The following is a 23,574-nucleotide window of genomic DNA, read 5'->3' on the forward strand; positions in this document are numbered from 1 at the left end:
TAATTTGCAAAAAAAACCCAATAGTCAAAAAAGTGCCTGAATAAAGTACACATACACATTTTCTGAACCGCTCGTCCCAGACAGGGTCGCAGGGAACCGGAACCTACCCGGCAACACAGGGCGTAAGGCCAGAGGGGGAGGGGACACACCCAGGACGGGACGCCAGTCTGCCGCAAGGCACCCCAAGCGGGACTCGAACCACAGAACCACCAGAGAGGAGGATCCGGTCCAACCCACTGTGCCACCGCACCCCCCTGAATAAAGTAAATTACTGGAATTTAGTTTTTTTCCCAAAAGGAATTTAGATATATTTTGAAAAGTTTAAATTTTATGTTACATTTATCACAAAAACCTTTTTCTGTTCTGGGTATCACACCAGCCTGGTTTCTTTGTTCTTCTTGGAATGGTGGCTCAGCTTGGTGAATTCCTTTGGGCTGACCAGCTTCTGGAGGGTGCCAGTTCAAAATATGTATGAAAAGCTCTATCAAAAGAATATTGGTACAGACTGTGGTGACTGGGTAGAAAATCCTTCTTTTCTCCTACCTCCATACACAGGCCACAGGGTCACAGCTGCTCTTTCCCCTGACCTGCCCTGTAAGAGGTTGGGTTGGACCTCCTAGCCAATCATCCTCTGAACATGTTCTGCTTGTACCACTTCTTATTCAGACTCAGTCTCGTCCTACTCAGTCACCAGTCTACCCTTCAGAACCCTGCCATACAAAGTTGGTGTCTTCATTAAATTATTCTTGCATTCAGTCATTTACTCATTTGTTCAAAAAAAAAAAAAAAACCGCTTGTCCTAATGCAAGGTTGAGGATCTCTGGTGCCAATCCCACAAATAAAGGGCACGAAAGAGTACACACCCATTTCATCAGAAGGCTCGCACACATTCACTCATTACAGGCAGTTTAGATTCTATTTTAGCAAAAGTAATATTGAACTGGTTATCTCTGCACACAGGGCATCGAAGGCCCCAGGGATCATAGGATCAAACATTATTTATCAGCAAAGGACCCTGGACATCCTTCACCTTCAACTTCTGTTACTCCGATTGGTGCTGGAATGTAAACAATACAGGCGGATAAAACTTAGGCCAAGAACATAAGTCCATTGAAGAGTTGTACTACAATGTGTCAAACACTTCACTGTAGATATTTCACACAGAGACTGCCTGTCCACCCTGCCCTCAACCACCCAATTTCTGAACTCCCAGGAGAAATTCTCAGAGGAGACCCTTGACCTGATGCATCACCCTCTCCTGTCCTACCCCATTGGTACACACTTAAGGCCAGGTGGAGTCCAGCCATATTGGCACCATCTCACTTTCTACTAATATAACGTTGTTTGAGCGCTTCCCTGTTTCACACAGAAAAGAATGTCAGCGTGCCCATCTAACTGACACAATGCCTGTTCCCTTTATGGGAAGTAAAATGTGACACATACCTAAGTATATCTGGTCAAGTGAAGACCAAATTCAGGGTTGTTCCCTCCACTAATTCAGACCACCCAGTGTGTTTCCCACAATGGCTTTTGAGAAGGTTTACTTTCCCTACCCTTTCTGCCATAACATTTTTCAATCTCCAGTCGCTCACAAACCCTTAGAGAATGTGTAAGTCATTCAAAATGCCCATTGCTGGATTCAACATCACAGCACATCAAGCACATAGTGATAGTCCCTTCAAGACACCCAGCCTTCATACCTGTAATAAAATACAAACCCCACTTCCAGAAAAGTTGGGATATTTTCTGAAATGCAATAAAATCAAAAATCAGTGATTTGTTAATTCTCTTGAACCTTTAACTGACAAAAGTACAAAGATTTAAATTGTTTTCACTGGCCAATTAATTTAATATTTATAACATTAATTGTATTTTGTATATATAAACAAATTTAGAATTTGATGCCTGCAACACATTCAACAAAAGTTGGAACAGAGGCATGTTTACCACCGTGTTACATCACCTTTCCTTTTAATTACACTTTTTGCTTAGGAACTGAGAATACTAATTGTTGCAGTTCTGCAAGTGGAATTTTTGTCCATTCTTGCTTGATCCAAGACTTCCTCTGCTCAGCAGTCCGTGGTTGCCATTGTCTGGTTCTCCTCTTCATAATGTGCCATACATTTTCAATAGGACACAGATCTGGACTGGTGGCAAGCTAGTCAAGCACTTGCACTCTGTCTTTATGAAGCCACACTGCACATGCAGAACAACTCCAGGTATTGTCTTGCTGGAATAACCATGCACTTCCCAGGAAAAGACGTTGCCTTGATAGCAGCATATGTCTCTCTAAAATCCTAATATACATCTCAGCATTAACGGTAGCTTCGCACATATGCAGGTCATCCATGCCATGGGCACTGATACACCCCCATACCATCACAGATGTTGGGTTTTGCACCTTCACCTGATAACAGTCTGGATAGTCTTTTTCATCTTTGGCATGGAGAACTTGACGTCCATTTTTCCCAAAAACAAGCCGAAACATGGACTTAATTGACCACAGCACACGTTTCCACTGCTTTTCGGTTCATCTGAGATGAACTCAGGCCTAGAGAACTCGGCGGCGTTTCTGCATAAAACTGATGTATGGCTTCCTTCTTGCGTGTTTCAGGTTGCATTTCTGGATGAAACAGCAAACTGTGTTAAGTGACAACGGTTTTCCGAAGTACTGCTAAGCTCATGTGGCTATATTTATCACAGTAGCATGACAGTTTCTCATGCAATGCTGTCTAAGGGCTCGAAGGTCACACATTCATTAGTGGTTTCTGGCCTTGCCCTTTACACACTGAGATTTCTCCTAATTCCCTGAATCTTTTCAGAACATTATGTACTGTAGATGGTGAAAGACCTAAATTCATTGCAGTCTTGTGTTGAGTAATTTTCTTTTTGAACTGACTGACAATTCTCTCATGAAGTTTGGCACAAAGTGGTGAGCCACGACCCATTCTTGCTTACAAAGACTGTGCCTCTAGTGGATGCTCCTTTCGTACCCATCATGATACCCTCACCTGTTACCAATTAATCTGCTTATTGAGGAATCTTGCAAAACTGTGCTACTTGAATATTCTATAAACTTTTCTCTCTTATTTTGCCTCTGTCCCAACTTTGAGTGTGTTGCAGGGATCAAATTCTAATTTTGTTTATATTTACAAAATACAATCAAGTTGGTCAGCTAAAATATTATTTCTTTGTACTTTTGTCAGATAAAGTTTCCAGAGAATTTTCAAATTTCAGATTTTTGTTTTTACAGAATTTTAGAAACTTTCCCAACTTTTCCAGAAATGGGATTTGTAATATTACTGTTTTGGCCAAAGCTTTTGTCTTTGGCTGCATTTCTGGGATCTTCCCTGAGGAAGCAAAGAAAAGCAGCTCAACCACAGACCTGGAGACGGTAACCGGGGGGTGAACATGCCCACACCTCAGGAAGTAAACTCCATCACAAAGCCAGGTCAAAACGCACACAGACAAAACATTGGTTCTGAGTCACCGGTACTGAGACAGACAGAAATATCTCTAATGGCTATTTAGGATGAGCGGTCACAGCATCTGGATTGAAACCACCGCCTGGTTTGTATGCCTGGCTGTGTTAGGAAGTCATCTTAAATACATTTCACCCATGGAGTCATGTGCCCCCCAGCTGTGGAGAATCACGTATATAAGGGAGAAGAAAGAAACTGGGAGCCTTGCTTTGTGCTTTCTCTCAGTACAGGCAGTTGATGGCTTTAAGGCAGGCCTTTCATGTGACAAGCGCATCTGATCAAAGTTTGTCACCAACTTCTGTGCTGCTGACACAAAACAAATCATCCACTCTCCTCTCTGACACACCAGACTGAAGAACAGAAACAAATTAATTAGGTTTAGATCTGGTAACTTTGATTGGATGGAGAAAGTTGCTCAGTTTGGAGAAACATAGTTATGTCTGAAACCAGAGTGTGGGTGTAATGACGAAAACAGAAATCATATTCTATACATTCGTTTCCAATCAATAAAAAATTTAATATATTTAAAGTATACAAAATGTATATTCATTTAAACAGCACTGAAGCAATATAAACTTTCTTTTTTTGCAAACTATGTACCGCAGAAAAAACTCCCAAAACCACAGCATCTCGTACCAGACCAGCCCGTGGACCTCCACCAATGTTCGACCATATTCACAGTAGCGAGTTTTATTAGAAACACTTCACCGTATCGAAGAGGACAAAACAATGTGTACAGATGTCCCTGGAGGAACTTATCAGTGCAACCATCCAGCGTCATTCATCACAACCCTATAGTGATCAAACCTTTCAGCACCAGACTGACATAAACCAGATTAAAAGAATGACTCATGACGGTAGCCTGGCAGGGTAGCCAGCATGTGATACCCCTCACCGTGGCCGGTCTCCAGCCAAGCAGGCCACCCGTTAAAGGGGTCGAGGCACCAAATCCATTGCCAGAAAACAAAGCAAAACACTATCCTCTCGGCTTCTGATTGCTTTTTATTTCCATTACATACAGGTTGCCATTTTATTTCCTTGACACTATCACAAAACTTGGACAGACAAAAGTTTGGGAAAACTACATGAAAAAGAACTCATACTCCGAACAATAATGTCTATATATCAGGTAACTTGTCAGATATTTTATGAACCAAAAAAAAAAACAGCAAAAATACTCACTAGAGTTATACAGAAAAATTGGGGGACGGTACAAATTAGGCTTGATTGGACACATGGAGGTAATCAAGTGCCTAACCAGTGTTTTTCCTATTAATTAGTATGTTGCTGACACCTTTGTCCAAGATCAAGACAATTTTACTATACTGGACTTCCTACTATCATTCAGCTTGTTATATAGCACAGCAATGTAACAAACCATCCATTCATCAGTTTCCAGGCAGCTTATCCAGCTAGGATTGTGCAACTTCTGCCAACTCAACTCAGGAGATCCCCAGCTGCTGCCAGGCCCAATCATTCCAGAGGGTCCTGAGCTGACCTCAGAGCCTGGTCCCAGTTGGCCGTGCTTGACATCATTGCTGCCGCTACTCCCAGCCTGCAGTTGATCTCATGCTCCCTTCTCCCCTCACTCTTGAATAAGACCCCAAGATATTTAAACTCCTCGACCTGGGGCAAATTCTCTCCTCTTACGTGAAGGGGGCGTGCCATCCTATTCCATGACAAAACCATGGACTCAGACATGGAGGCGCTGATCCTCATACCAACCGCTTAACACTCGGCTGCAAACTGTTCCAGTGCGTGCTGGAGGCATCCATGTGACAGTGTCAAAAGTACAACAGCATCCGCAAAAAGCAGAGACATCACCTTCCGGCCCTCACACAGAATGTCCTCATGACTTCGGCTGCGGCCTTGATATCCTGTTCATGAAAACCACAAACAGGAGTGGAGACAAGGCACAGCCTTGGCAGAATCCAACACCCGCATTGAACAGGCTTGACTTAATGCCAAGTATGCGGACACAGCTCTTGCTCCATGTGTACAGAGACCGAATGGCCCAGAGTAGTGGCCCTGGCACCCCATACTCCCAAAGCACCTCCCACAGAATTTCTCAGGGAACTCGGTCATAGGCCTTCTCCAAGTCCAGAAAACACACGTAAACTGGATTAATGAACTCCCATGCCCCCTCAATTACCTGTGAAAGGGTGAAAAGCTGGTCTGCTGTTCCACGGCCAGGATGGAATCTGCATTGTTCCTCTTCAATCTGAGGTTCAACTATTGGCCGGAGCCTCCTTTCCAGCACCCTGGCATAGATTTTACCAGGGAGGATAAGAAGTGTGATACCTCGATAGTTGGCACACATTCTCCGGTCCTTTTTTTTAAAGATAGGGACCACAATCCCAGTATGCCAATCCAAAGGTACTGTCCCCAAGGTCCATGCAACATTGCAGAGGCGTGTCAGCCATGACAGCCACACAATATCCAGGGCCTTAAGCAGTTCTGGGTGAATCTCACCCACCCCTGGTGCCATGCCACTGTGGAGCTTTCCAACTACCTCAGTGACTTCCACGATGGAAATGGACTTTGATACCCCGGAAGTCTCTGGCCATGACTCCTGTAAGGGGAGGCATATCTCTCGGGTGTAGGAGTTCCTCAAAGTGCTCCTTCCACCTCCCGACAATGTCTCCATTTGACGTTAGAATCTCCTCACATTTGCTGAGCAAAGCCTGATGGACCGTCCTCCGACCCCTCCTGAGGCGCTGCATGGATCTCCAGAACCTCCTTGATGCCTACCGAAAGTCATTTTCCATGGCTTCTCCAGACTTTTCCCATGTTCTGGGTTTTGCTTCTGTAGCCGCAGCTACTGCTGCCTTTTATGCCTGTTACCTATCTGCTGAGTCAGGATTCCTCAGAGCCAACCAGGCCCAAAAGGCCTCCTTCTTCAGCTTGAAAGCTTCCCTCACCACTGGTGTCCACCAGCGGGTTCTTAGGTTGCTGCCATGACTGGCATGCACAAGCTTTTGGCCACAGCTGCGCCTGGCTGCTTCCACAATGGAGGTTTTGAACAGGGTCAATTCAGACTCCATGTCCTCTACCTCCTCCGGGACCTGAGAGAAGTTTTCACAGAGGTGGAAGTTAAAATCATTCCGGATAGGGTTCTCCAACACTTGTTCCCAGCACACCCTCACCATACGTTTGGGGCTCCCAGGTGTGTTCATCAGTTTTCCCTGCCATCTGATCCAGCTCACCACCAGATGACCAGTTGACAGCTCAGCACCTCTCTTCACCCAAGTGTCCAGAACATGTGGCTTCAAGTCAGATAAAATAACTACAAAGTCAATCATTGACCTTTGGCCCAAGGAACTCTGGTACCAAATACACTTATGAGCATCCTTGTGTTCAATATGGTGTTTGTTATGGAGAACCATGAACAGCACAGAAATCCAATAACATTTCACCATTCAGGTTTAGATCGGGTAAGCTGTTCTTCCCAGTCACCCCCCCGCCCCCCCTCCAGATTTCCCAGTCATTGCCAACTTGAGTGTTGAAGTCACCCAGTAAGACTATGGAATCTGTAGGTTGGGCCCTATCCAGAACCTCACCCACTCTCTCTAAGAAGGTGAAATACTCTGAACTGCTGTTTGGTGCATAAGCACACATAACAGTAAGTTTTCCTCTCTGCGGCCTTAAGTCGCATTGAGGCGACCCTCTTGTCCGCCGGGACAAAGTGCAACTGTACGGCAGCCAGCCGGGGACTTGTGAGTATCCCCATACCCGCCTGGTGCCCCTCACCCTGTGCAACTCCTGAGTAGGAGAGAGACCACCCCGTATCGAGGAGTTTGGTCCCAGAGCCGACACTGTAAATGGAGGTGAGCCCAACTATCTCTAGTTGGTATCCTTCAACCTTCTGCACGAGTTCCAGTTCCTTTCCCCCCCGTGAGGTGGTATTCCATGTTCCAAGAGCCAGTTTCTGCTGTGAGGGTCCGCGACACCATGCGCCACCCTGCCTCCTCTTGCTGCCTGAAAGGCACTGCACCCAACCCCCATGTTGGACCTTACAGGTGGTGGGTCCACATAGCCCGCAATGTAACAAAGTCAGTGCAATTTAGAGTCACCAATTCAGCACTGGGCTGTGTGAGGAAACCACAGTACCCAGAAAAATCCTACACAAAAGATGAAAACTCTGCACACAGATTCAAACCCACATTTGAACATACGGTGCTGTGACACACTACCCACTGTCCTGCTATACTACCACATTATGCCTATTCTTTAGATACATTGCTAAACACACTCAGCAGTGGTTTCATTTATACTGATGAAATGAACACCTTCTGTTTCCTTTCATGAAATCGTATCTAAGTGTCAGAAGTTCATGAGAAGTCCAGCACACGAAAGGTAAAGCTCAGAGGTTCTCGGTTCTGGCTCCACTGTGGTGGAATGACCTTCCCCTGTCATTCACAACTGTGGAAACTCTGTCTATATTCAAGAAGGGTCTGAAAACTCACCTTTTCCGGATCCACTTCGCCCAAGATCTCTCCAGCCCATTTACGGTGTAACTGTTCACACACCATAACTTCATGAGTATCCCCTGATACAACCTTTATTCAGCCACTATGCCGGTATTGGACTTTCTTATTTGTGTATCTTAGAATATTTAAGAAAAAAAAACTGGTGGGAGGTTATCAGGATTTGTCTATCCTGTGTTTTATCCACCTACTTGAACGATGAACCTCGGTGCAGCAAGTGGTAGGTAACAATCTAGGTTTACTTGAGACTTTCGTGTCTGCAGCTATGTTTCGTTCTCTTAATGTAATGCATAAATTGTACTTTTGCTGAGATGTACGTCGCTTTGGACAAAAGCATCTGCTAAATGAATAAATGTAAACCTATGTAAATGTAATGTAAGTTTTTTCATTTAGAAGTTGTTATTTCTTCCCCCACTTGTATGTAAAGTGAAGAAGAGGTCATCTTATAAAGGTTATGTGTGTCTGTTACTCCATCTGGTGCCATAGCAGTTCTTCAAAGTAAGCTATGAGAAAAATTATTTCCTTATGAAGCAATTATTTAATAAAAATTATTTCCTTATGGCATTGAATTATTCCATTTAGTGGAGATGAACTCTGGAACCTTATAGTTCAAAGTTAGACCTGCAACTGGAAGTCTGCAGAGTCAAGAGCCAGAGGAACCCTGAAGTGGTATCCTTCAGAAAGGTACTCTGCATAAGCAAAATATCCTGTGAAATATCTTTTGTATTAATAGGTACATTTTTTGGTACTTTGGACAAAATTATCATCTTAAAAAAGAAAGAGCTGTCTTGTACATTCTCTGTAATTAACCAAACTGATTTTAATTAAAAAATAATTAAAAGTCTGATAGGGGGCAAAGTGGCGCAGTGGGCTTGGCTGGGTCCTGCTCTCTGGTGGGTCGGGGTTTGAGTCCCGTTTGGGGTGCCTTGCGACGGACTGGCGTCCCGTCCTGGGTGTGTCTCCTCCCCCTCCAGCCTCACGCCCTGTGTTGCCGGGTTAGGCTTCAGCTTGCTGACACCCCACTCAGGACAAGCATCTTCAGCCACTCTGTGTGTGTGTGTGTGTGTGTGTGTGTGTGTGTGTGTGTGTGTGTGTGTGTGTGTTAAAAGTCTGCTATGATATTTTGGTGCTGTGGAGATTAAATGAGGCTCTAATTACTGATGCAAATCTATTGACAAGATAGAGGTCATCACTCGACAGTGACCAAAATAAGGAGAGCATTTATAAATCCAAAACTTTTTCTAAGGCATTACCCACATGCAGAAAATAAAATATAATGGTTAAAATATAATGGTAAGATCTGAAATATTTGAGTTGATTACCCAAATCCGTTAGATGCTGGTGATTACTTGCAGGTTATTATTACAAAGTTAATTTAATTTGACAGTGTCTAACTGAGAAAGGCTGATGCAGACAGAGGCAGTCCCTCTTTGTCAAGATCAACCCAGGTACCTCAACCTCTTTTTAAGTCAGCCAAAATCATCAGGGCAGCATTACAACCTGCAGCGCCCATCACTCCCCCACCTGAAACACAAAAAAAGGACAAAACAAAAAAAAATTCAGGGTTGCCAAGAGTAATTATGGTTCACATACCAGACTTGTGTGAGACCTGGATCTGAATTCTTGGGGTCACAACAAACACTGTGTGAAAACAATGAAAACTATTAAACCATATATAAACCATATATAACCATGTATAAAAAGTAGAAGAAATGTCACTTTTAACCCACGAAAGGGCTAAAAGATGATAAATTCATGGTCACAATGCTTCTGAAAGTGTTTTTAATTATAAAACACTTCTGAATGTTCCAAAACACAAAAAATGTCCATCCATCCATTTTCTAGGGTCATGGTGGCAAAAGGGAGAGCAGAGAAGCCCAGACGTTCCTATCCCTTGCAACTTCCTCCAGCTTAACCTGGGGAATCACCAGCCGCTCCCAGGGCGAACTGGGAGATATCATCTCTCCAGCGGGTCCTGGGCTGACCTCAGGGTCTCGTCCCAGTTGGCCATGTCTGGTATACCTCCGAAGGGAGGCGCCCAGGGGGCATCCTTACCAGATGCCTGAACCACCTCCACTGGCTCCTCTCAATGCGGAGGAGTAGCGGCTCTACTCTGAGTTCCTCCTGGATTGTCGAACTCCTCACCCTGTCACAGAGAGTGAGTCTCAGCACCATGCGGAGAAAACTCATTTCAGCCGCTTGTATCCATTATCTTATTCTTTCGGTCATTACCCAGAGTTCATGACCATAGGTGAGAGTAGGGATGTAGACCGACCGGTAAATGGAGAGCTTTGCCTTATGGCTGAGCTCACCTTTCATCACTCCAGTCCTATGCAGTGATCGCATTTCTGCTGCCACTGTTCCCAGTCTTTAGCCGATCACACGCTCCCTTCTCCCCTCACTCATGAATAAGACCCCAAGATACTTGAACTCCTCCACCTGGGGCAAATTCTCTCCCCTTACCTGAAGTGAGCATGCTATCCTTTTCCGTGACAGAACCATGGACTCAGACATGGAGGTGTTGACCTTCATACCGACTGCTTCACACTCGGCTGCAAACCATTCCAGTGCATGCTGGAGGCATCCATGTGACGGTGTCAAAAGTACAACATCATCCGCAAAAAGTGGAGACATCACCTTCTGGCCCCTACATGTGGTTTTCATGGACATGAAAACCACAAACAGGAGTGGAGACAAGGCACAACCTTGGCGGAGTCTAAGACTCACATTGAACAGGCTTGACTTAATGCCGAGTATGCAGACACAGCTCTTGCTCTGTGTGTACAGAGACCAAATGGCCTGCAGAGGTGGCCCCGGCACCCCATACTACTGAAGCACCTCCCACAGAATTTCTCAGGGAACATGGTCGTAGGCCTTCTCCAAGTCCAGAAAACACACGTAAACTGGATTAGCGAACTCCCATGCCCCCTCAATTATCTGCAAGAGGGTCCACTGTTCCACGGCCAGGATGGAATCTGCATTGTTCCTCTTCAATCTGAGGTTCAACTATTGGCCGGAGCCTCCTTTCCAGCACCCTGGCATAGATTTTACCAGGGAGGATAAGAAGTGTGATACCCCGATAGTTGGCACACATTCTCCGGTCCCTATTCTTAAAGATAGGGACCACCATCCCAGTATGCTAATCCAAAGGCACTGTCCTCGAGGTCCATGCAACATTGCAGAGGCATGTCAGCCATGTCAGCCATGACAGCCACACAACATCCAGGGCCTTAAGCAGTTCTGGGTGAATCTCATCCACCCCCCGGTGCTTTACCACTGTGAAGCTTTCCAACTACCTCAGTAACTTCCACCAGGGAAATGGACTTTGATACCCCGGAAGCCTCTGGCCCTGACTCCTGTAAGGGGAGGCATATCTCTCGAGTTTAGGAGTTCCTCAAAGTGCTCCTTCCACCTCCCAACAATGTCCTCGTGTGAGGTCAAAGTTTCTCCACCTTTGCTAAGCAAAGCCGGATGGACCCTCCTCCGATCCCTCCTGAGGAGCCGCATGGAACTCCAGAACCTCCTTGATGCCGACCGAAAGTTATTTTCCATGGCCTCTCCAAACTTTTCCCATGTTCTGGATTCTGCTTCTGTAGCTGCAGCTGCTGCTGCCTTTTATGCCTGCCGGTACCTATCTGCTGAGTCAGAATTCCCCAGAGCCAACCAGGCCCTAAAGGCCTCCTTCTTCAGCTTGACAGCTTCCCTCACCACCAGTGTCCACGACCAGGTTCTCTGGTTGCGGTCTTGACTGACCAACAAGCTTTTGGCCACAGCTGCGCCTGGCTGCTTCCACAGTGGAGGTTTTGAATAGGGTCCATTCAGACTCCATGTCCTCTACCTCCTCTAGGACATGGGAGAAGTTCTCATCGAGGTGGAAGTTAAAATCATTCTGGACAGGGTCCTCTGACAGTCGTTCGCAGCATACCCTCACTATGTGCTTGGGTCTACCAGGTCTGTCCATCAGTTTTCCCTGCCATCTGATCCAGCCTACCACCAGATGGTGATCGGTTGATAGCTCAGCACCTCTCTTCACCCGAGTGTCCAAAACATGTGGCTTCAAGTCAGATGAAATAACTACAAAGTCAATCATTGACCTTTGGCCCAAGGAACTCTGGTACCAAATACACTTATGAGCATCCTTGTGTTCAACATGGTATTTGTTATGGACAACCATGAACAGCACAGAAATCCAATAACATTTCACCATTCGGGTTTAGATCGGGTAAGCTGTTCTTCCCAGTCACCCCCCCTCCACATTTCCCAGTCATTGCCAACTTGAGTGTTGAAGTCACCCAGTAAGACTATGGAGTCTGTAGGTGGGGCCCTGTCCAGCACCCCAGCTACTCTCTCCAAGAAGGTCGAATACTCTGAACTGCTGTTTGGTGCATAAGCACACATAACAGTAAGTTTTCCTCTCTGCAGCCTTAAGTCGCATTGAGGCGACCCTCTTGTCCACCGGGACAAACTGCAACTGTACAGCAGCCATCCGGGGGCTTGTGAGTATCCTCATACCTACCTGGCACCTCTCACCCTGTGCAACTCCTGAGTAGGCAAGAGACCACCCGCTATCAAGGAGTTTGGTTCCAGAGCCAACACTGTGAGTGGAAGTAAGCCCAACTATATCTAGTTGGTATCTCTCAACTTCCTGCACCTGTTCTGGCTCCTTTCCCCCCAGTGAGGTAACATTCCACATGCCAAGAGCCAGTTTCTACCACAAGGTCCCGGTGACCCTATTCCAGGCAGGGTAAACGTTTACTTGTTTACATTCGCCATAGGCACATTACTTGCTTTGTCAGTTTAAATATTCTCACTTTTAGGTGTTCTGGCTATCTATTGTTATTTATTGTTACTGTTACTAGCATTATTTATTGTTTTGTTTTTGTGCAGGTCTATCTATTGGTTTTGTTCATAGTCTGTGGGGAAGCACTCAAGAATTTCATAGGACTTTGTACACGGTACTTGTACTTATGACAATAAACCTTGAACCTTGAACCTAGGGGTTTTTCAGATCATGTTAGTCTAGATCTTCCCTCCAGACCTAGTCACCATGGGAGACCCTACCAGGAGCATACTGCTCCTCATGACATAAGCCCTTCCACCACAAACAAGGTCCCAATCCAGGAAGGGGCAAAAAAAAAAAAAAAAAAAAAAAAAAAACATTTCATTAACCATTTAAATTTAATGACAAACCTGGATGGCATCCGCTGCCACACAGATAAAGACCTTTGACTGGTGAACGATAGCTGGAGACAGAAGGTAAAGGTCGTGCCAGATACAACTGGTCCAATGACATTGCACCATGAAAAATATTCTGTAGGATTGGGAATAAAGGAAATGAAATTGATTAGTAGCTCATTAATAAAATGTTTAAAGAAAGTTTATTAGCTCAAATTTTAGCAAAAACAAAAACAGGAGGCAAAAGGTAAAAGAAGCTGAGGGTTATATCTGAAGCTACTCAAAAATACTCCAAGAGCAATACTGGAAGCATCTCTGAAACTGAATATCTTTCCAATGTGTCACTGCAATCATTCTGAAACAGCAATTTTCAGTGTGTTCACTGAAATTTGTCCTAAATAATTTATCAGCCACACATTCCAAAATACCCAGCTACTGCATGTTTAACTAGAGATATAAATGGCAGTGGTATGTAAACGCACCCCTCCTGTGAGTCCAAAAATCCTTTCCAGGTCAGGGGGTGCCAGGACCTCCTTGCCCACTATGGTGCTTCTGAAACCAGGAGCATAGCACTCAATCCAGTTGAAGACTGCAGGATCAACAAGACATACATATAAACAACAGATATTTATAAAGATTATTAAAAAGCAGGGGGGCGCGTTGGTGCAGTGGGTTGGACCGGGTCCTGCTCTCCAGTGGGTCTGGGGTTCGAGTCCCGCTTGGGGTGCCTTGCGGCGGACTGGCGTCCCATCCTGGGTGTGTCCCCTCCCCCTCCAGCCTTACGCCCTGCGTTGCCGGGTAGGCTCTGGTTCCCCACGACCCCATTTGGGACGAGTGGTTCAGAAAATGTGTGTGTATTAAAAACTAAAATTCTCACACACTTTAGAAGCATTATAGTTCCATTTTATTTGTGAGGCCACGGTGTTGTAGCCTTAGAACGACACATACTGTACCAAAAATAAAAAACATTTTCTTCATATGAGGTTGAAGTCAAATGCGACAGCAGATCATTTCATTCAACATCCATTAAAATAAAGTACATTCTTGCCATTTCAGACCTCTATTTCAGATACTGGATAATCTGAATAAAAGTACAGGATTACAAAAACAAGAAAAATTTGAAAATGATTAACATAAAAAAAAAAAATCAGAGGTGCATAACTTTGCTATGCTGCATGTCTTAACGTAGAACTACGTGTGGGTGGTGAGCCTCGACCCACTCGGCCAAATATCAGGTCAGTCGCTGCTTCATCCACGTATATGGGCTCATGCTGCACGGCGATGTCGGGTACGCGAGAAGTCGATGGTTGAGGCTCCGAGGCCACCTGAGGCGATTTTGCAGCCTCCCGCACACGCTGCTCACGTTGTCGCTCAGCCAGTGTTTTGTTTGGCTGGTGTCTGTCATTTTCCTGCCGGCGCGATACATGTCCGATGGCACTGCTCTCTAGCGACGAGCTGACGTGCTGACGCCAACGCTATGACGTGGTTCAAACGTAATGACATGTAACGCAACGTGTAGCAACTCCATAACCAGCCAAATGAGGGACATTTTCTCAATGGTGCCAGCTCGCTCAGGCTGAACCGGCAGCACCCGTTCATATCTCGTTTGATGTGGTGTTCTTTCCTCTGTCCAACGGTATATGCACTATCCCTCTGTGTCTTTTCATTTGCGAGCAGTAGCGGCGAGAAGCGTTGCATTTTTTCATGACAGGCAATTCCCAAGTTACCCCCCCCACACATTGAGGAGAAAGACATAGAACACTATGTAGTTCTACGTCAAAATACAGAGCTGGAAAAACTGAGAAAAAAAGAAAGTGTTTGCAGTCATCAATCACTAAAAAAATCATGTTAACAAAGAAGCTGCAAAGGGGTATTAAACCAACATATGCCACAACAGTAATAGAATGGAGAATAAAATATGAATTGGCATCATTCAAGGTGGAAGTCCATATTCTTAACTATACTAACTCAATATAATTAAACAAGTCTTATTAGCTGTGAAATGTGGCTTCTTCCTGTTTGTGGCTTTTGCAAAGATTCCACAGGTGAGTACTGCGAATTTTGATCCGTCAAATATTCAACAGCTTCTATTTCTACTTTAATCTTCAGTTTTAATAGATGGAGAGTATGTGGATGTAAAGTATGCATTGTTTTTCACTTTCTCCATCTTTCCTCTCTGCAGCTGCCATGTGACTGAATATTGCAGCAGGTAAGAGAAACTTGCTCACCACTTACATACAAGGCTGCTAAAGACATTTATCAGTTGACAGGATATTAAAACCCACTGTATCTTGTACTTCTGAGAGACTAATCTCGACTCAATGAAGTGATACTGTTCAAGCATGTTAAGAAAATTAAAGTTTAAATTACATCTGCAAATCACTGTTATTTGTACTTAAATTTGCAGTCCTTCTCTACATAATACTCTCCTTCAGGTCAAGCTGGAAGAACGAAGTCCCACATGCTCAATTTTGTATAACCACCTGTGTTATGAGAAAATATTACTTTGGAAACAAACTCAGAGAGAGACAAATAAAAGTAAAAATATCCCACAACTCATGTTTCATGAGCAAAATGCATTTTTGGTAGCTCTGCTTTAAAAAGCACAGCTGCGGCTGGAGAACGCCCCCTACTGTCCACTTGGCATGGACTTTTACCTGAGTCGGCATACTTTTCCTTGTCATTCTCTGTCCAGGCACGCCCTCCTTCCAGCCAGTAAGGGGTGAACTGGGAGAAGATGGAGATAACGTGGCAGCCAGAAGGGGCCAGAGTGGGGTCCAGTACAGACGGAATGCACACCTCCACCATGGGTCTTGCATAAAAAACAAGGCATGAATAACAATGGCAAGGACGATTTAGTGCAATGCATAGCAGCTCCAGGAAACAACATGAGGCACTCTACTGCAGTTCACTCTCAAAATTCGTATGCCCAAGTGCTGTATCTTGCTGACCTTGTAGATGGACGACCATGCTTACATTCCTGGTAGGCCTTCTCCAATACATCTACACTCTCACAGTTTATATGGATGGAGCATTGGTGGTGGGGGCCTGGCAAACTGTCTGAGCGATTGGGGGCAGCCAGGAAATTAGGTAGTCTGTCCACAGCAACTGTAAGCAAGGAGCACATTTAGCAGCAGAAACATTGTTTGGGTGAGAGGGATGCAGCTCTCTGCAAAGGAATCAAGCATAATTTATGATCTGTGGGAATTCGGTAAAAATTGTGTTTGTCAGAAGAGCCAGAGCTTACCATTAATCTTGGTGACAGGAGATGTGTAGTCAATCTGAGATACTGCTTTAAGAAAATCTGGAGTCAGCGTGCTCTGCAGGCATTTCCAGTGGAGCAGAGTTAGTGAAAAAGGCCACCAGGGATGTTACAGTTACAGCTACAGTTCAGCAAAACACTGTAAGAGAGCAGTACCTGTGGCGTGAGCTGCCCGAAGGTCACATGTGGCGTGGCATTAGATAGAACCACTTTACTGTGGATCTCAAAGCCATCCTTCAGCACAATGCCTGTAGCACAGCCATCCTGATTAACCAACACTTGTGTCACCTCCTACAAGGTACACAAAAAACAAAGAGGCCCAGGAATTCAGGGTCAGTGATTGCACCAATATCAAAGAGAAAAACGTGCCTTCTATAACTGAGGCAGGAGGATATTAAGTTTGTCCTGTGGGGAGGTACATCTTGCCTGTTCCTGTGCACTCACCAATGATAAAACACTGTAGGGTGTGTGCATTTTCACTACACACTCTAGAAAGTTTCTTTCTGGAAAACTTTGCATTCTTACCATTGCTGCAAGAGACTTATTGATAAAATGGAAAGGTCCATGGGAGTTCTTACCTTCTCAGTGAAGATGGATGCCCCATGGGCACGTGCAGAACTGGCAATAGAATCTGACACACCTCCCATACCCCCTTCCACATAGCCCCAGGCTCCACGCTCCTTCTCCAACTCCCCCATCACATGGTGCAGGAGCACATAGCTGCCGATCATGACAACGTTAGACAACAATGTTGTACATCCCAGTCCAAAAGACCTCTGAATGCACTAAAGTTATGCAAGTTCCTTCTAAACTTTTAAATCCTAAATTAAGTTGTGGTACCCAGGAATGTAATATATGAACCTTACGCCCAAAGCGATAATTAACAGGAAGGTGGAAAACAGTAGTCATGACCTCTCACCCGCTGCCAGGGCTTCTGGGGCTCACCATAGCACCAATCACTGCATCTGTGGCCAGCGTAGCTTTCAGCGGTTCTGATTCAAACCAGCAGTTTAATACCTGGATGTCAAATACATACATGGTACACAGCACCCATTCAGTACTCAAAAAGAAGAACATTACACGATGCTGGACCCATTGCTCATCACTGAACAAAAAAAATCTGCATTCTTATTACCAACCTTCATTGCTGGTGCAGTTAGGAGCTGGTAGAAATCTGGAAGGTTCTTTCCCAGCTGTAATCCTGTTGACATAAGCAGCACATGGTGTATCTGCTGTGGTTTTTCCTTGGTACCCTGAGGTCATTAAGGTGCTTGCAATAGAGGCAGGTCATTATCTCTGAAGACAGGAAAGCCTGCCAAAGCCTTCCCAATGTCACTGCTAAAATGACCAAAAACTGCAGTTAATTTCCAGCTGTACAGTTGAGGCAGCAAATAGAGGCAACGTAGACTAGCATGTGGAGCTGCAACTGTTTGTCACTACTGCTGTAAGGTGTATTCCATATTGGACTTGGGCATCCATACCACACTGCAGCAGGGGTCTCAAGGTCTTTAGAGCAGCCACTCTCCTCCTCAAAGATCCCTCATTAATCGCAGCTACATCCACAGGTGGGGCATCTAAGAGAGGACTGATAGCACGAGCAATTTTCTCTAGATGACTCTGGAACACTGGATAGGCCTAGCAGAGACAAAGCCAGAGGCATCGGCCAGAGAAACAGGCAACATCTAGTTCAAACATGGTCCTGAAACTGAAGATTACAAAAAGATTAGGTAAACAAAGATTAAACAAGCAGACTATTTCTACTCTGACCATTAAAAGAAGCCACTGAATTTAAACTGTATGTGTTCCATACAGTGTAACATTAAATATAATTGGTAATTTAAACATTTATCAATTCTGCTGCAAAGAAAATAAAGTCATTAAACAAACATGACACAAAAACTGGAGCCAAAAAGCAAGCATCTGTGAATTTGCATCAGTGTCAGCAGTGAATATCTTTACTCTTGCATCCTTTTCAGAAAACTTCCCAATCTCCTGCATGTTCTTCTCTGAGTCAGACCCCAGTAGCAGAGAACGTGGTGGACGCCCACCAACACCTTCCTCCAGCATTGGTGTGAAGGCATGGGGGTCCCTCATGTAGACTTTCAGCCCATGTTTCTAAAAAGGAAAAATATTTGGACACATGAGAAAAATAAGCAGGATTTAGATTACATGTCAGATTTAAAAAGAGGGTTAAAAATTTAAGAAGCTCACGTGCTGACTCGTAGAATCTTATTTTAACAATCAGACTGTAGTCTTGAACAGGGTACAAGGTACTTAAGACTATCTAGTTAAACTTTTCAATCTTGTGGATAGTAGTGTAGTGGTTACAGCTGCTGCCTGTGGCCCTAAAGCTCACACGTTCAAATCCCACCTCCAGCTGTAGTACCATTCAGCAAGATACTTACCCTGAATTGCTCCAGTAAAAAATTACCCAGATGGATAAACAGTTAATAAGTAACTTAATATTGTAAGATGCTTCAGAGAAAAGCATCAACCAAATGAATGAACATGACTGCATTTCAAAGTGTACCATCTGAAAAGCAAAAATTCAACATCAATGAGTTATGAATGTATCAGTTATCACAGTTCTTTGTCAAATATAAGATGTCATGTATTCACATGCAAGCCATGAGGAAATGCAATGGAACACATATGCATTCCCTTCCTGTTTCAAAAGAACCCTTTCCTATGACAATATAATTATTTTCCTCACCAACTGAGTAATATCACAGTTCAGACTTAGAAATTTGTAGATAATAACACTTACATGGAGACAGCTGGTAGTGTAGTGGTTAGTGCCTTTATTTTCAAAGATTACAAGCTTGATCCTCACCTCTGGCTGTAGTACCTTTGACCAAGCTACTTACCCTAAATTGCTCCAGTTGTATAAATAAGTATATAATTGTAAGCTTAAAATAACTGCAACCTTAAAATCGGAAATTTCTTAGGAGAAAAGCGTCAGCTAAATTAATAAGAGTATACGATTAACAGCACTGTCTAGAAATTTAACTGACATTTTAAAATATGTACAGCCATTTTGCTCACTTTAACGACCAGCACTGTTCTCCTGGATGATGAACTCGGGGTAATGTTCAGTAGACTTGCCTGCTTTTAATTATATCTATGTGTTGCTTAATGACACTTCTATCCAAAGAAACTTACAGAATTGGTTCACTTCATATAATCCGATATTTTGCTAGAATAATTCAGTGTAAGTGGCACAACTACTGCGGAGGCAGCAGAGTAGAGACAGAACAGTAACCTTGAGGTTAAAGTCCGTATCCTTAAACACTACCTATAGTCACTAGATGCACTAAATGAAGAAAAATAGAACAGCTAGCATAAAATGCAGTCACCCAAAGTAATTAGTACCCTGTTAAGCTGTGCACTAACACCTCAGGTTATACTAAATTGATTTAACCCTTGCCAGGCAGATGTTGCAAACTAGCATGAGCTGGTACAGATTTTTCCTACTGCTAGTGTTAATTTGGTCCTGAGAGGGTTAAAGGATAACTCATCTATGTGTTTTAGGTGTGACGTAGAGAAACATCAGCATTAGACCCTTAGGCCCTTCATACTGACAAGCACAGTGCCCTGTTGTAACTTTGTAGTACTGATTTTATTTGCCTTGCAAGTTGACTGTCCTTTGAGTGAAATTTTGTCTCCTCAGTGGTGTTGATCATTCTTACACCTCTGTACACAAAGGAGCATGAGGTTTCACGGCACTCAAGATCTCTCCAGCTCATGTACGGTGTAAATATTCATGCACCGGAACTTCATGAGCATCACCAGATAAAGCCTTTATTCAGCCACTACTCCGGCATTGTTTTTGTTTGCTTGTGTATCTCAATATTTAAAAAAAAAAAAAAAATTGGTAGGAGGGTATCAGGATTTGTCTATCCTGTGTTTTATGCACCTACTTGAACAATGAACCTCGGTGCAGCAAGTGGTAGGCAACAAACTAGGTTTACTTGAGTCACATGTCTGCAGCTATGTATCTTTCTCTTAATATAATGCATGAATTGTACTTTTGCTAAGATATACGTCGCTTTGGACGAAAGTATCTGCTAAATGAATAAATGTATGAACAATAATAACACAACAGGTAGTCCTCCGGTCTTTGAGAAACAGTTATTCAGGAATACCTGGAACTATATTAAGAAAAACTTAGCTTTGAGACTTTTTAGATTGATATTTTTTTATTGTCTAAGTGATGTGCTGCATGCAAGACCTTTAAAAAATATGCTGTGGTACAGAGTTTCAATGTATCAGAAGAGAATGATCACCAATGATTTGGGTATTCTCACTGTGACTACAAACACGTTGGCAACAGACCCTGTCCTAACTGTCACGACCTCAGAGGGTAAAATCCCTGTTTAACACAGGCACCACCTGAGATCATGCAACTAACCAAATACACCTGTTTTCAGTTAGTCTCATAATCAGTTCCCAGCCCTGTGAAAGGAAGTAAAGACACATGACTAGTTTATGAATTCTTGATAAGCTCTTTACTACTTTCTCTGTGATTCTGTAACAAGTCCTGCCAACTGACCCATTTCTCATGTTACTCTCCAGTGTGTTTCTGTTCCAGTCCTGAGCTCCTGTCCTGTCGATACCAGTCCTTTGTATCACCCTGTTGAAGCCATGTCTTTATGTTAACTGTTCATGCCACAGTTTCACTTACTGTAAGAACACTTTGTGTATCTTATTCCATATCACTCATGCACTTTATCTCCAGGTTTGAACTGTGTACACGTGCGTATGTACTCTATGGTTGATAAAAATGCACTTTATGTCCGTGTCCAGACGTTACAGCAAAACACGTCCGTGTTTGCGTCACATCCTGAGGTCACAGTCACCTGAAGCTGTAGGTCCTTGTAGATATGGGGTCTTAGAAGGCTGAGCAAGTAAGAGGCCCGGGAAAAGCGAAATCCTATAGACAATATAAACAGCCAAATGAGCGACAAAAAATGGATAGAAGGCCCTACATGCACTAATAACAGGCTTGAACAGCAAGGGTACACAACCTATATGGAGAAGATCAAGCAGAGGACGTGTTCTCAGGCTCTTCTGAGAAAGACACACCTGGAATAATCTCCTCGGACACAGCTGCTCCTCCAAGCACATGACGGCGCTCCAAGACAACAGTCTCCAAGCCGGCCTTCTGCAGGTATGCGGCCTGGGCATAAACAGATCATCGTTAGGCTCTTCAGACAGGTCCTGGGATCAAGCAAATGGCCTACTCTGAATCAGCTCATAAGATTGGCGGTAGTTCTTCTGGCTAGCTGAAACTTATTTTTGTAGTATCCTAAGAAGGTTGCAAAGAACTCAGAATGCAGCATCATAGGCATTGCAAGGGGGCGTGACCCCCGATGTATAACTCCGTTTTGTATTGAGGATCATATCATGTGGTTAGTCTCCATGTGTTTAAGGTGTAAGGAATTGACCAGGATGCAACTGAACTTACTGCTATCAGCCCGTTGTGCCCTGCAAAGTAAAATGAGACTGAATGAAATAGTTCTATAATGCTTAAACAAATAAGGGAGGGGGCGGGGTAAAAAGCACAACGTCTCTCTGCCACATTTGCCACGAATAACAGGGACAATCATGAATGTGAAATCAGCAATCTGGTGGTGGCAAAAAGACGATAAGACACGGAAAAGTATTAAACACAGTCCTTAACTGCAGATCAAAGGACAGCCAGTTATGAATTTGCCTCTGTAGAGTGTGGGGTCAAATACTCGCGAGTGTTTAACCGTCTAAACTTTCCACATGAACTTTATGGGTTAAAATGTATCTCGTGCCAACATGCAAAACCATTCACGTGGCAAACTGTAAATATGCATATGACCACACCACCTAGCGATCGTACACACACACACACACACACACACACACATTTTCAGAACCGCTTGTCCCGTACGGGGTCGCGGGGAACCGGAGCCTACCCGGCAACACAGGGCGTAAGGCAGGAGGGGGAGGGGACACACCCAGGACGGGACGCCAGTCCGTCACAAGGCACCCCAAGCGGGACTCGAACCCCAGACCCACCGGAGAGCAGGACCCGGGCCAACCCACTGCGCCACTGCACCCCCTCCGCGATCGTATTTAACTCGTATCAAAAGTTGTCCGCTGTGTGCCAGTGTTGAAAGGTTTCTCTGAGAATATGCACTAAGCAATGGCGTAACGTTACCTCCTCCGACGACCACTGCATCGTATCGCGTTTTAAGCGCTGTCACGTGACTCGCTCGGGTAGCGGGTCTCAGCCCACACCACGCGCGACGAGACCACATCGCTGCAAGCTGCCAACCTGCTACAGTCTCTGGCACCGCTATGCAAAGGCCACAAGTGCCAGTCCCATTGGTATAAAAATAGCCATGAAGGGAAAACTAGCCAATAATTATATATGCAGCCAATCGTATGCACGGAAACCTCTGTAAATCATTTTATCTGGCCAATCAAAATTTCATGTCTATGACTATCTCTCTCAGTATCTGTGCTGTTCAAGGAAGAGGGTGAACGCTCTCTAATTCTAAATACTGGAGTCGTCGCAAGTTTTATTTAAGCGGATTGTTCTGTTTGATTTGTGAATGTTACGAAATGTACAGAATTTTGTAGAAAATATAGTACTTCCGCGTCCGACAATCCTTCGCCCTGGTCAGCAGAGGGAGGTACTCTCTCTCCCGCGCGAACTGTACTCTCTGTCCTTTGTTCTAGTAGAGTCCGGAGGGACGATGGACTTCGGCGTTATTATGGTGACCCACTGAAACAATAGATCCACTGAGTGTGTGTATCTGGACTCTGTCTCAGTGGTACATTAACAGTTATGGGAACCAAACGTATCAGCAAAATGTCCTAAACGGAGTTATACACTGGGGTCACGCCCCCTTGTCTATGCTGCCTCCTACTAGTTCGTTGCAATCTTATTTTCCCACTTTTTCCACATATTTCCTTTTTATACTTAACTGTTTATTTTTTTAAAAAAAAACTGATGTAATAGCTGTTATATGGAATTGCAACATGTTGTTGTCTTTCGGTGCAAACGGGGAAAAATGTGGCAACGCTTCAGACTTCCGGAGCTGGAAATAAAGGTGGAGACGTCAGCCTTGCTATGAAGCTGTGTTTCACTCAGAACATTGGTGAAAGCTGACTCTAAACCGTGGAATCT

The 23,574-nt window shown here is 44.3% G+C and overlaps 1 protein-coding gene across 5 annotated transcripts; it reads right to left on the reverse strand.

The window, feature by feature from the left end:
* Positions 1-9,034: 9,034 nt before the first annotated feature.
* Positions 9,035-22,774, reverse strand: pyroxd2 (pyridine nucleotide-disulphide oxidoreductase domain 2). Of its 5 annotated transcripts, XM_018766056.1 has the most exons (16): positions 22,600-22,774; positions 21,874-21,893; positions 21,492-21,585; positions 21,266-21,339; positions 18,366-18,521; positions 17,888-18,041; positions 17,546-17,607; positions 17,326-17,423; positions 16,985-17,126; positions 16,563-16,697; positions 16,392-16,464; positions 16,096-16,252; positions 15,802-15,956; positions 13,627-13,733; positions 13,160-13,280; positions 9,035-9,493 (listed from the first exon to the last, which is right to left on the reverse strand). In XM_018766056.1, the coding sequence occupies exons 1-16, from the start codon at positions 22,697-22,699 to the stop codon at positions 9,423-9,425; spliced, it is 1,719 nt and encodes a 572-aa protein (XP_018621572.1). In that variant the 5' UTR covers positions 22,700-22,774; the 3' UTR covers positions 9,035-9,422. The 5 variants fall into 5 exon arrangements, with proteins under 5 accessions (XP_018621572.1, XP_018621573.1, XP_018621576.1 ...); XM_018766057.2 differs by lacking the exon at positions 21,874-21,893 and having other exon boundaries at positions 22,600-22,700; XM_018766060.1 differs by lacking the exons at positions 21,266-21,339; positions 21,874-21,893 and having other exon boundaries at positions 22,600-22,677.
* Between the last annotated feature and the right edge of the window lie 800 nt (positions 22,775-23,574).

The sequence above is a fragment of the Scleropages formosus genome, chromosome 8 (assembly GCF_900964775.1).
Source record: "Scleropages formosus chromosome 8, fSclFor1.1, whole genome shotgun sequence".
NCBI classification, from domain to species: Eukaryota; Metazoa; Chordata; class Actinopteri; order Osteoglossiformes; family Osteoglossidae; genus Scleropages; species Scleropages formosus.

Excerpts from the sequence above, each read along its gene's own strand:
- pyroxd2 (XM_018766056.1), bottom strand. The coding sequence starts at position 22,699 with ATGTGGTCTCGTCGCGCGTGGTGTGGGCTGAGACCCGCTACCCGAGCG. Across the intron at positions 16,253-16,391 it reads TCCTGTCACCAAGATTAATG|TTGCTGTGGACAGACTACCT; the intron begins GTAAGCTCTGGC and ends CCTTGCTTACAG. Across the intron at positions 13,281-13,626 it reads TTTTTGGACTCACAGGAGGG|AATATTTTTCATGGTGCAAT; the intron begins GTGCGTTTACAT and ends CCAATCCTACAG.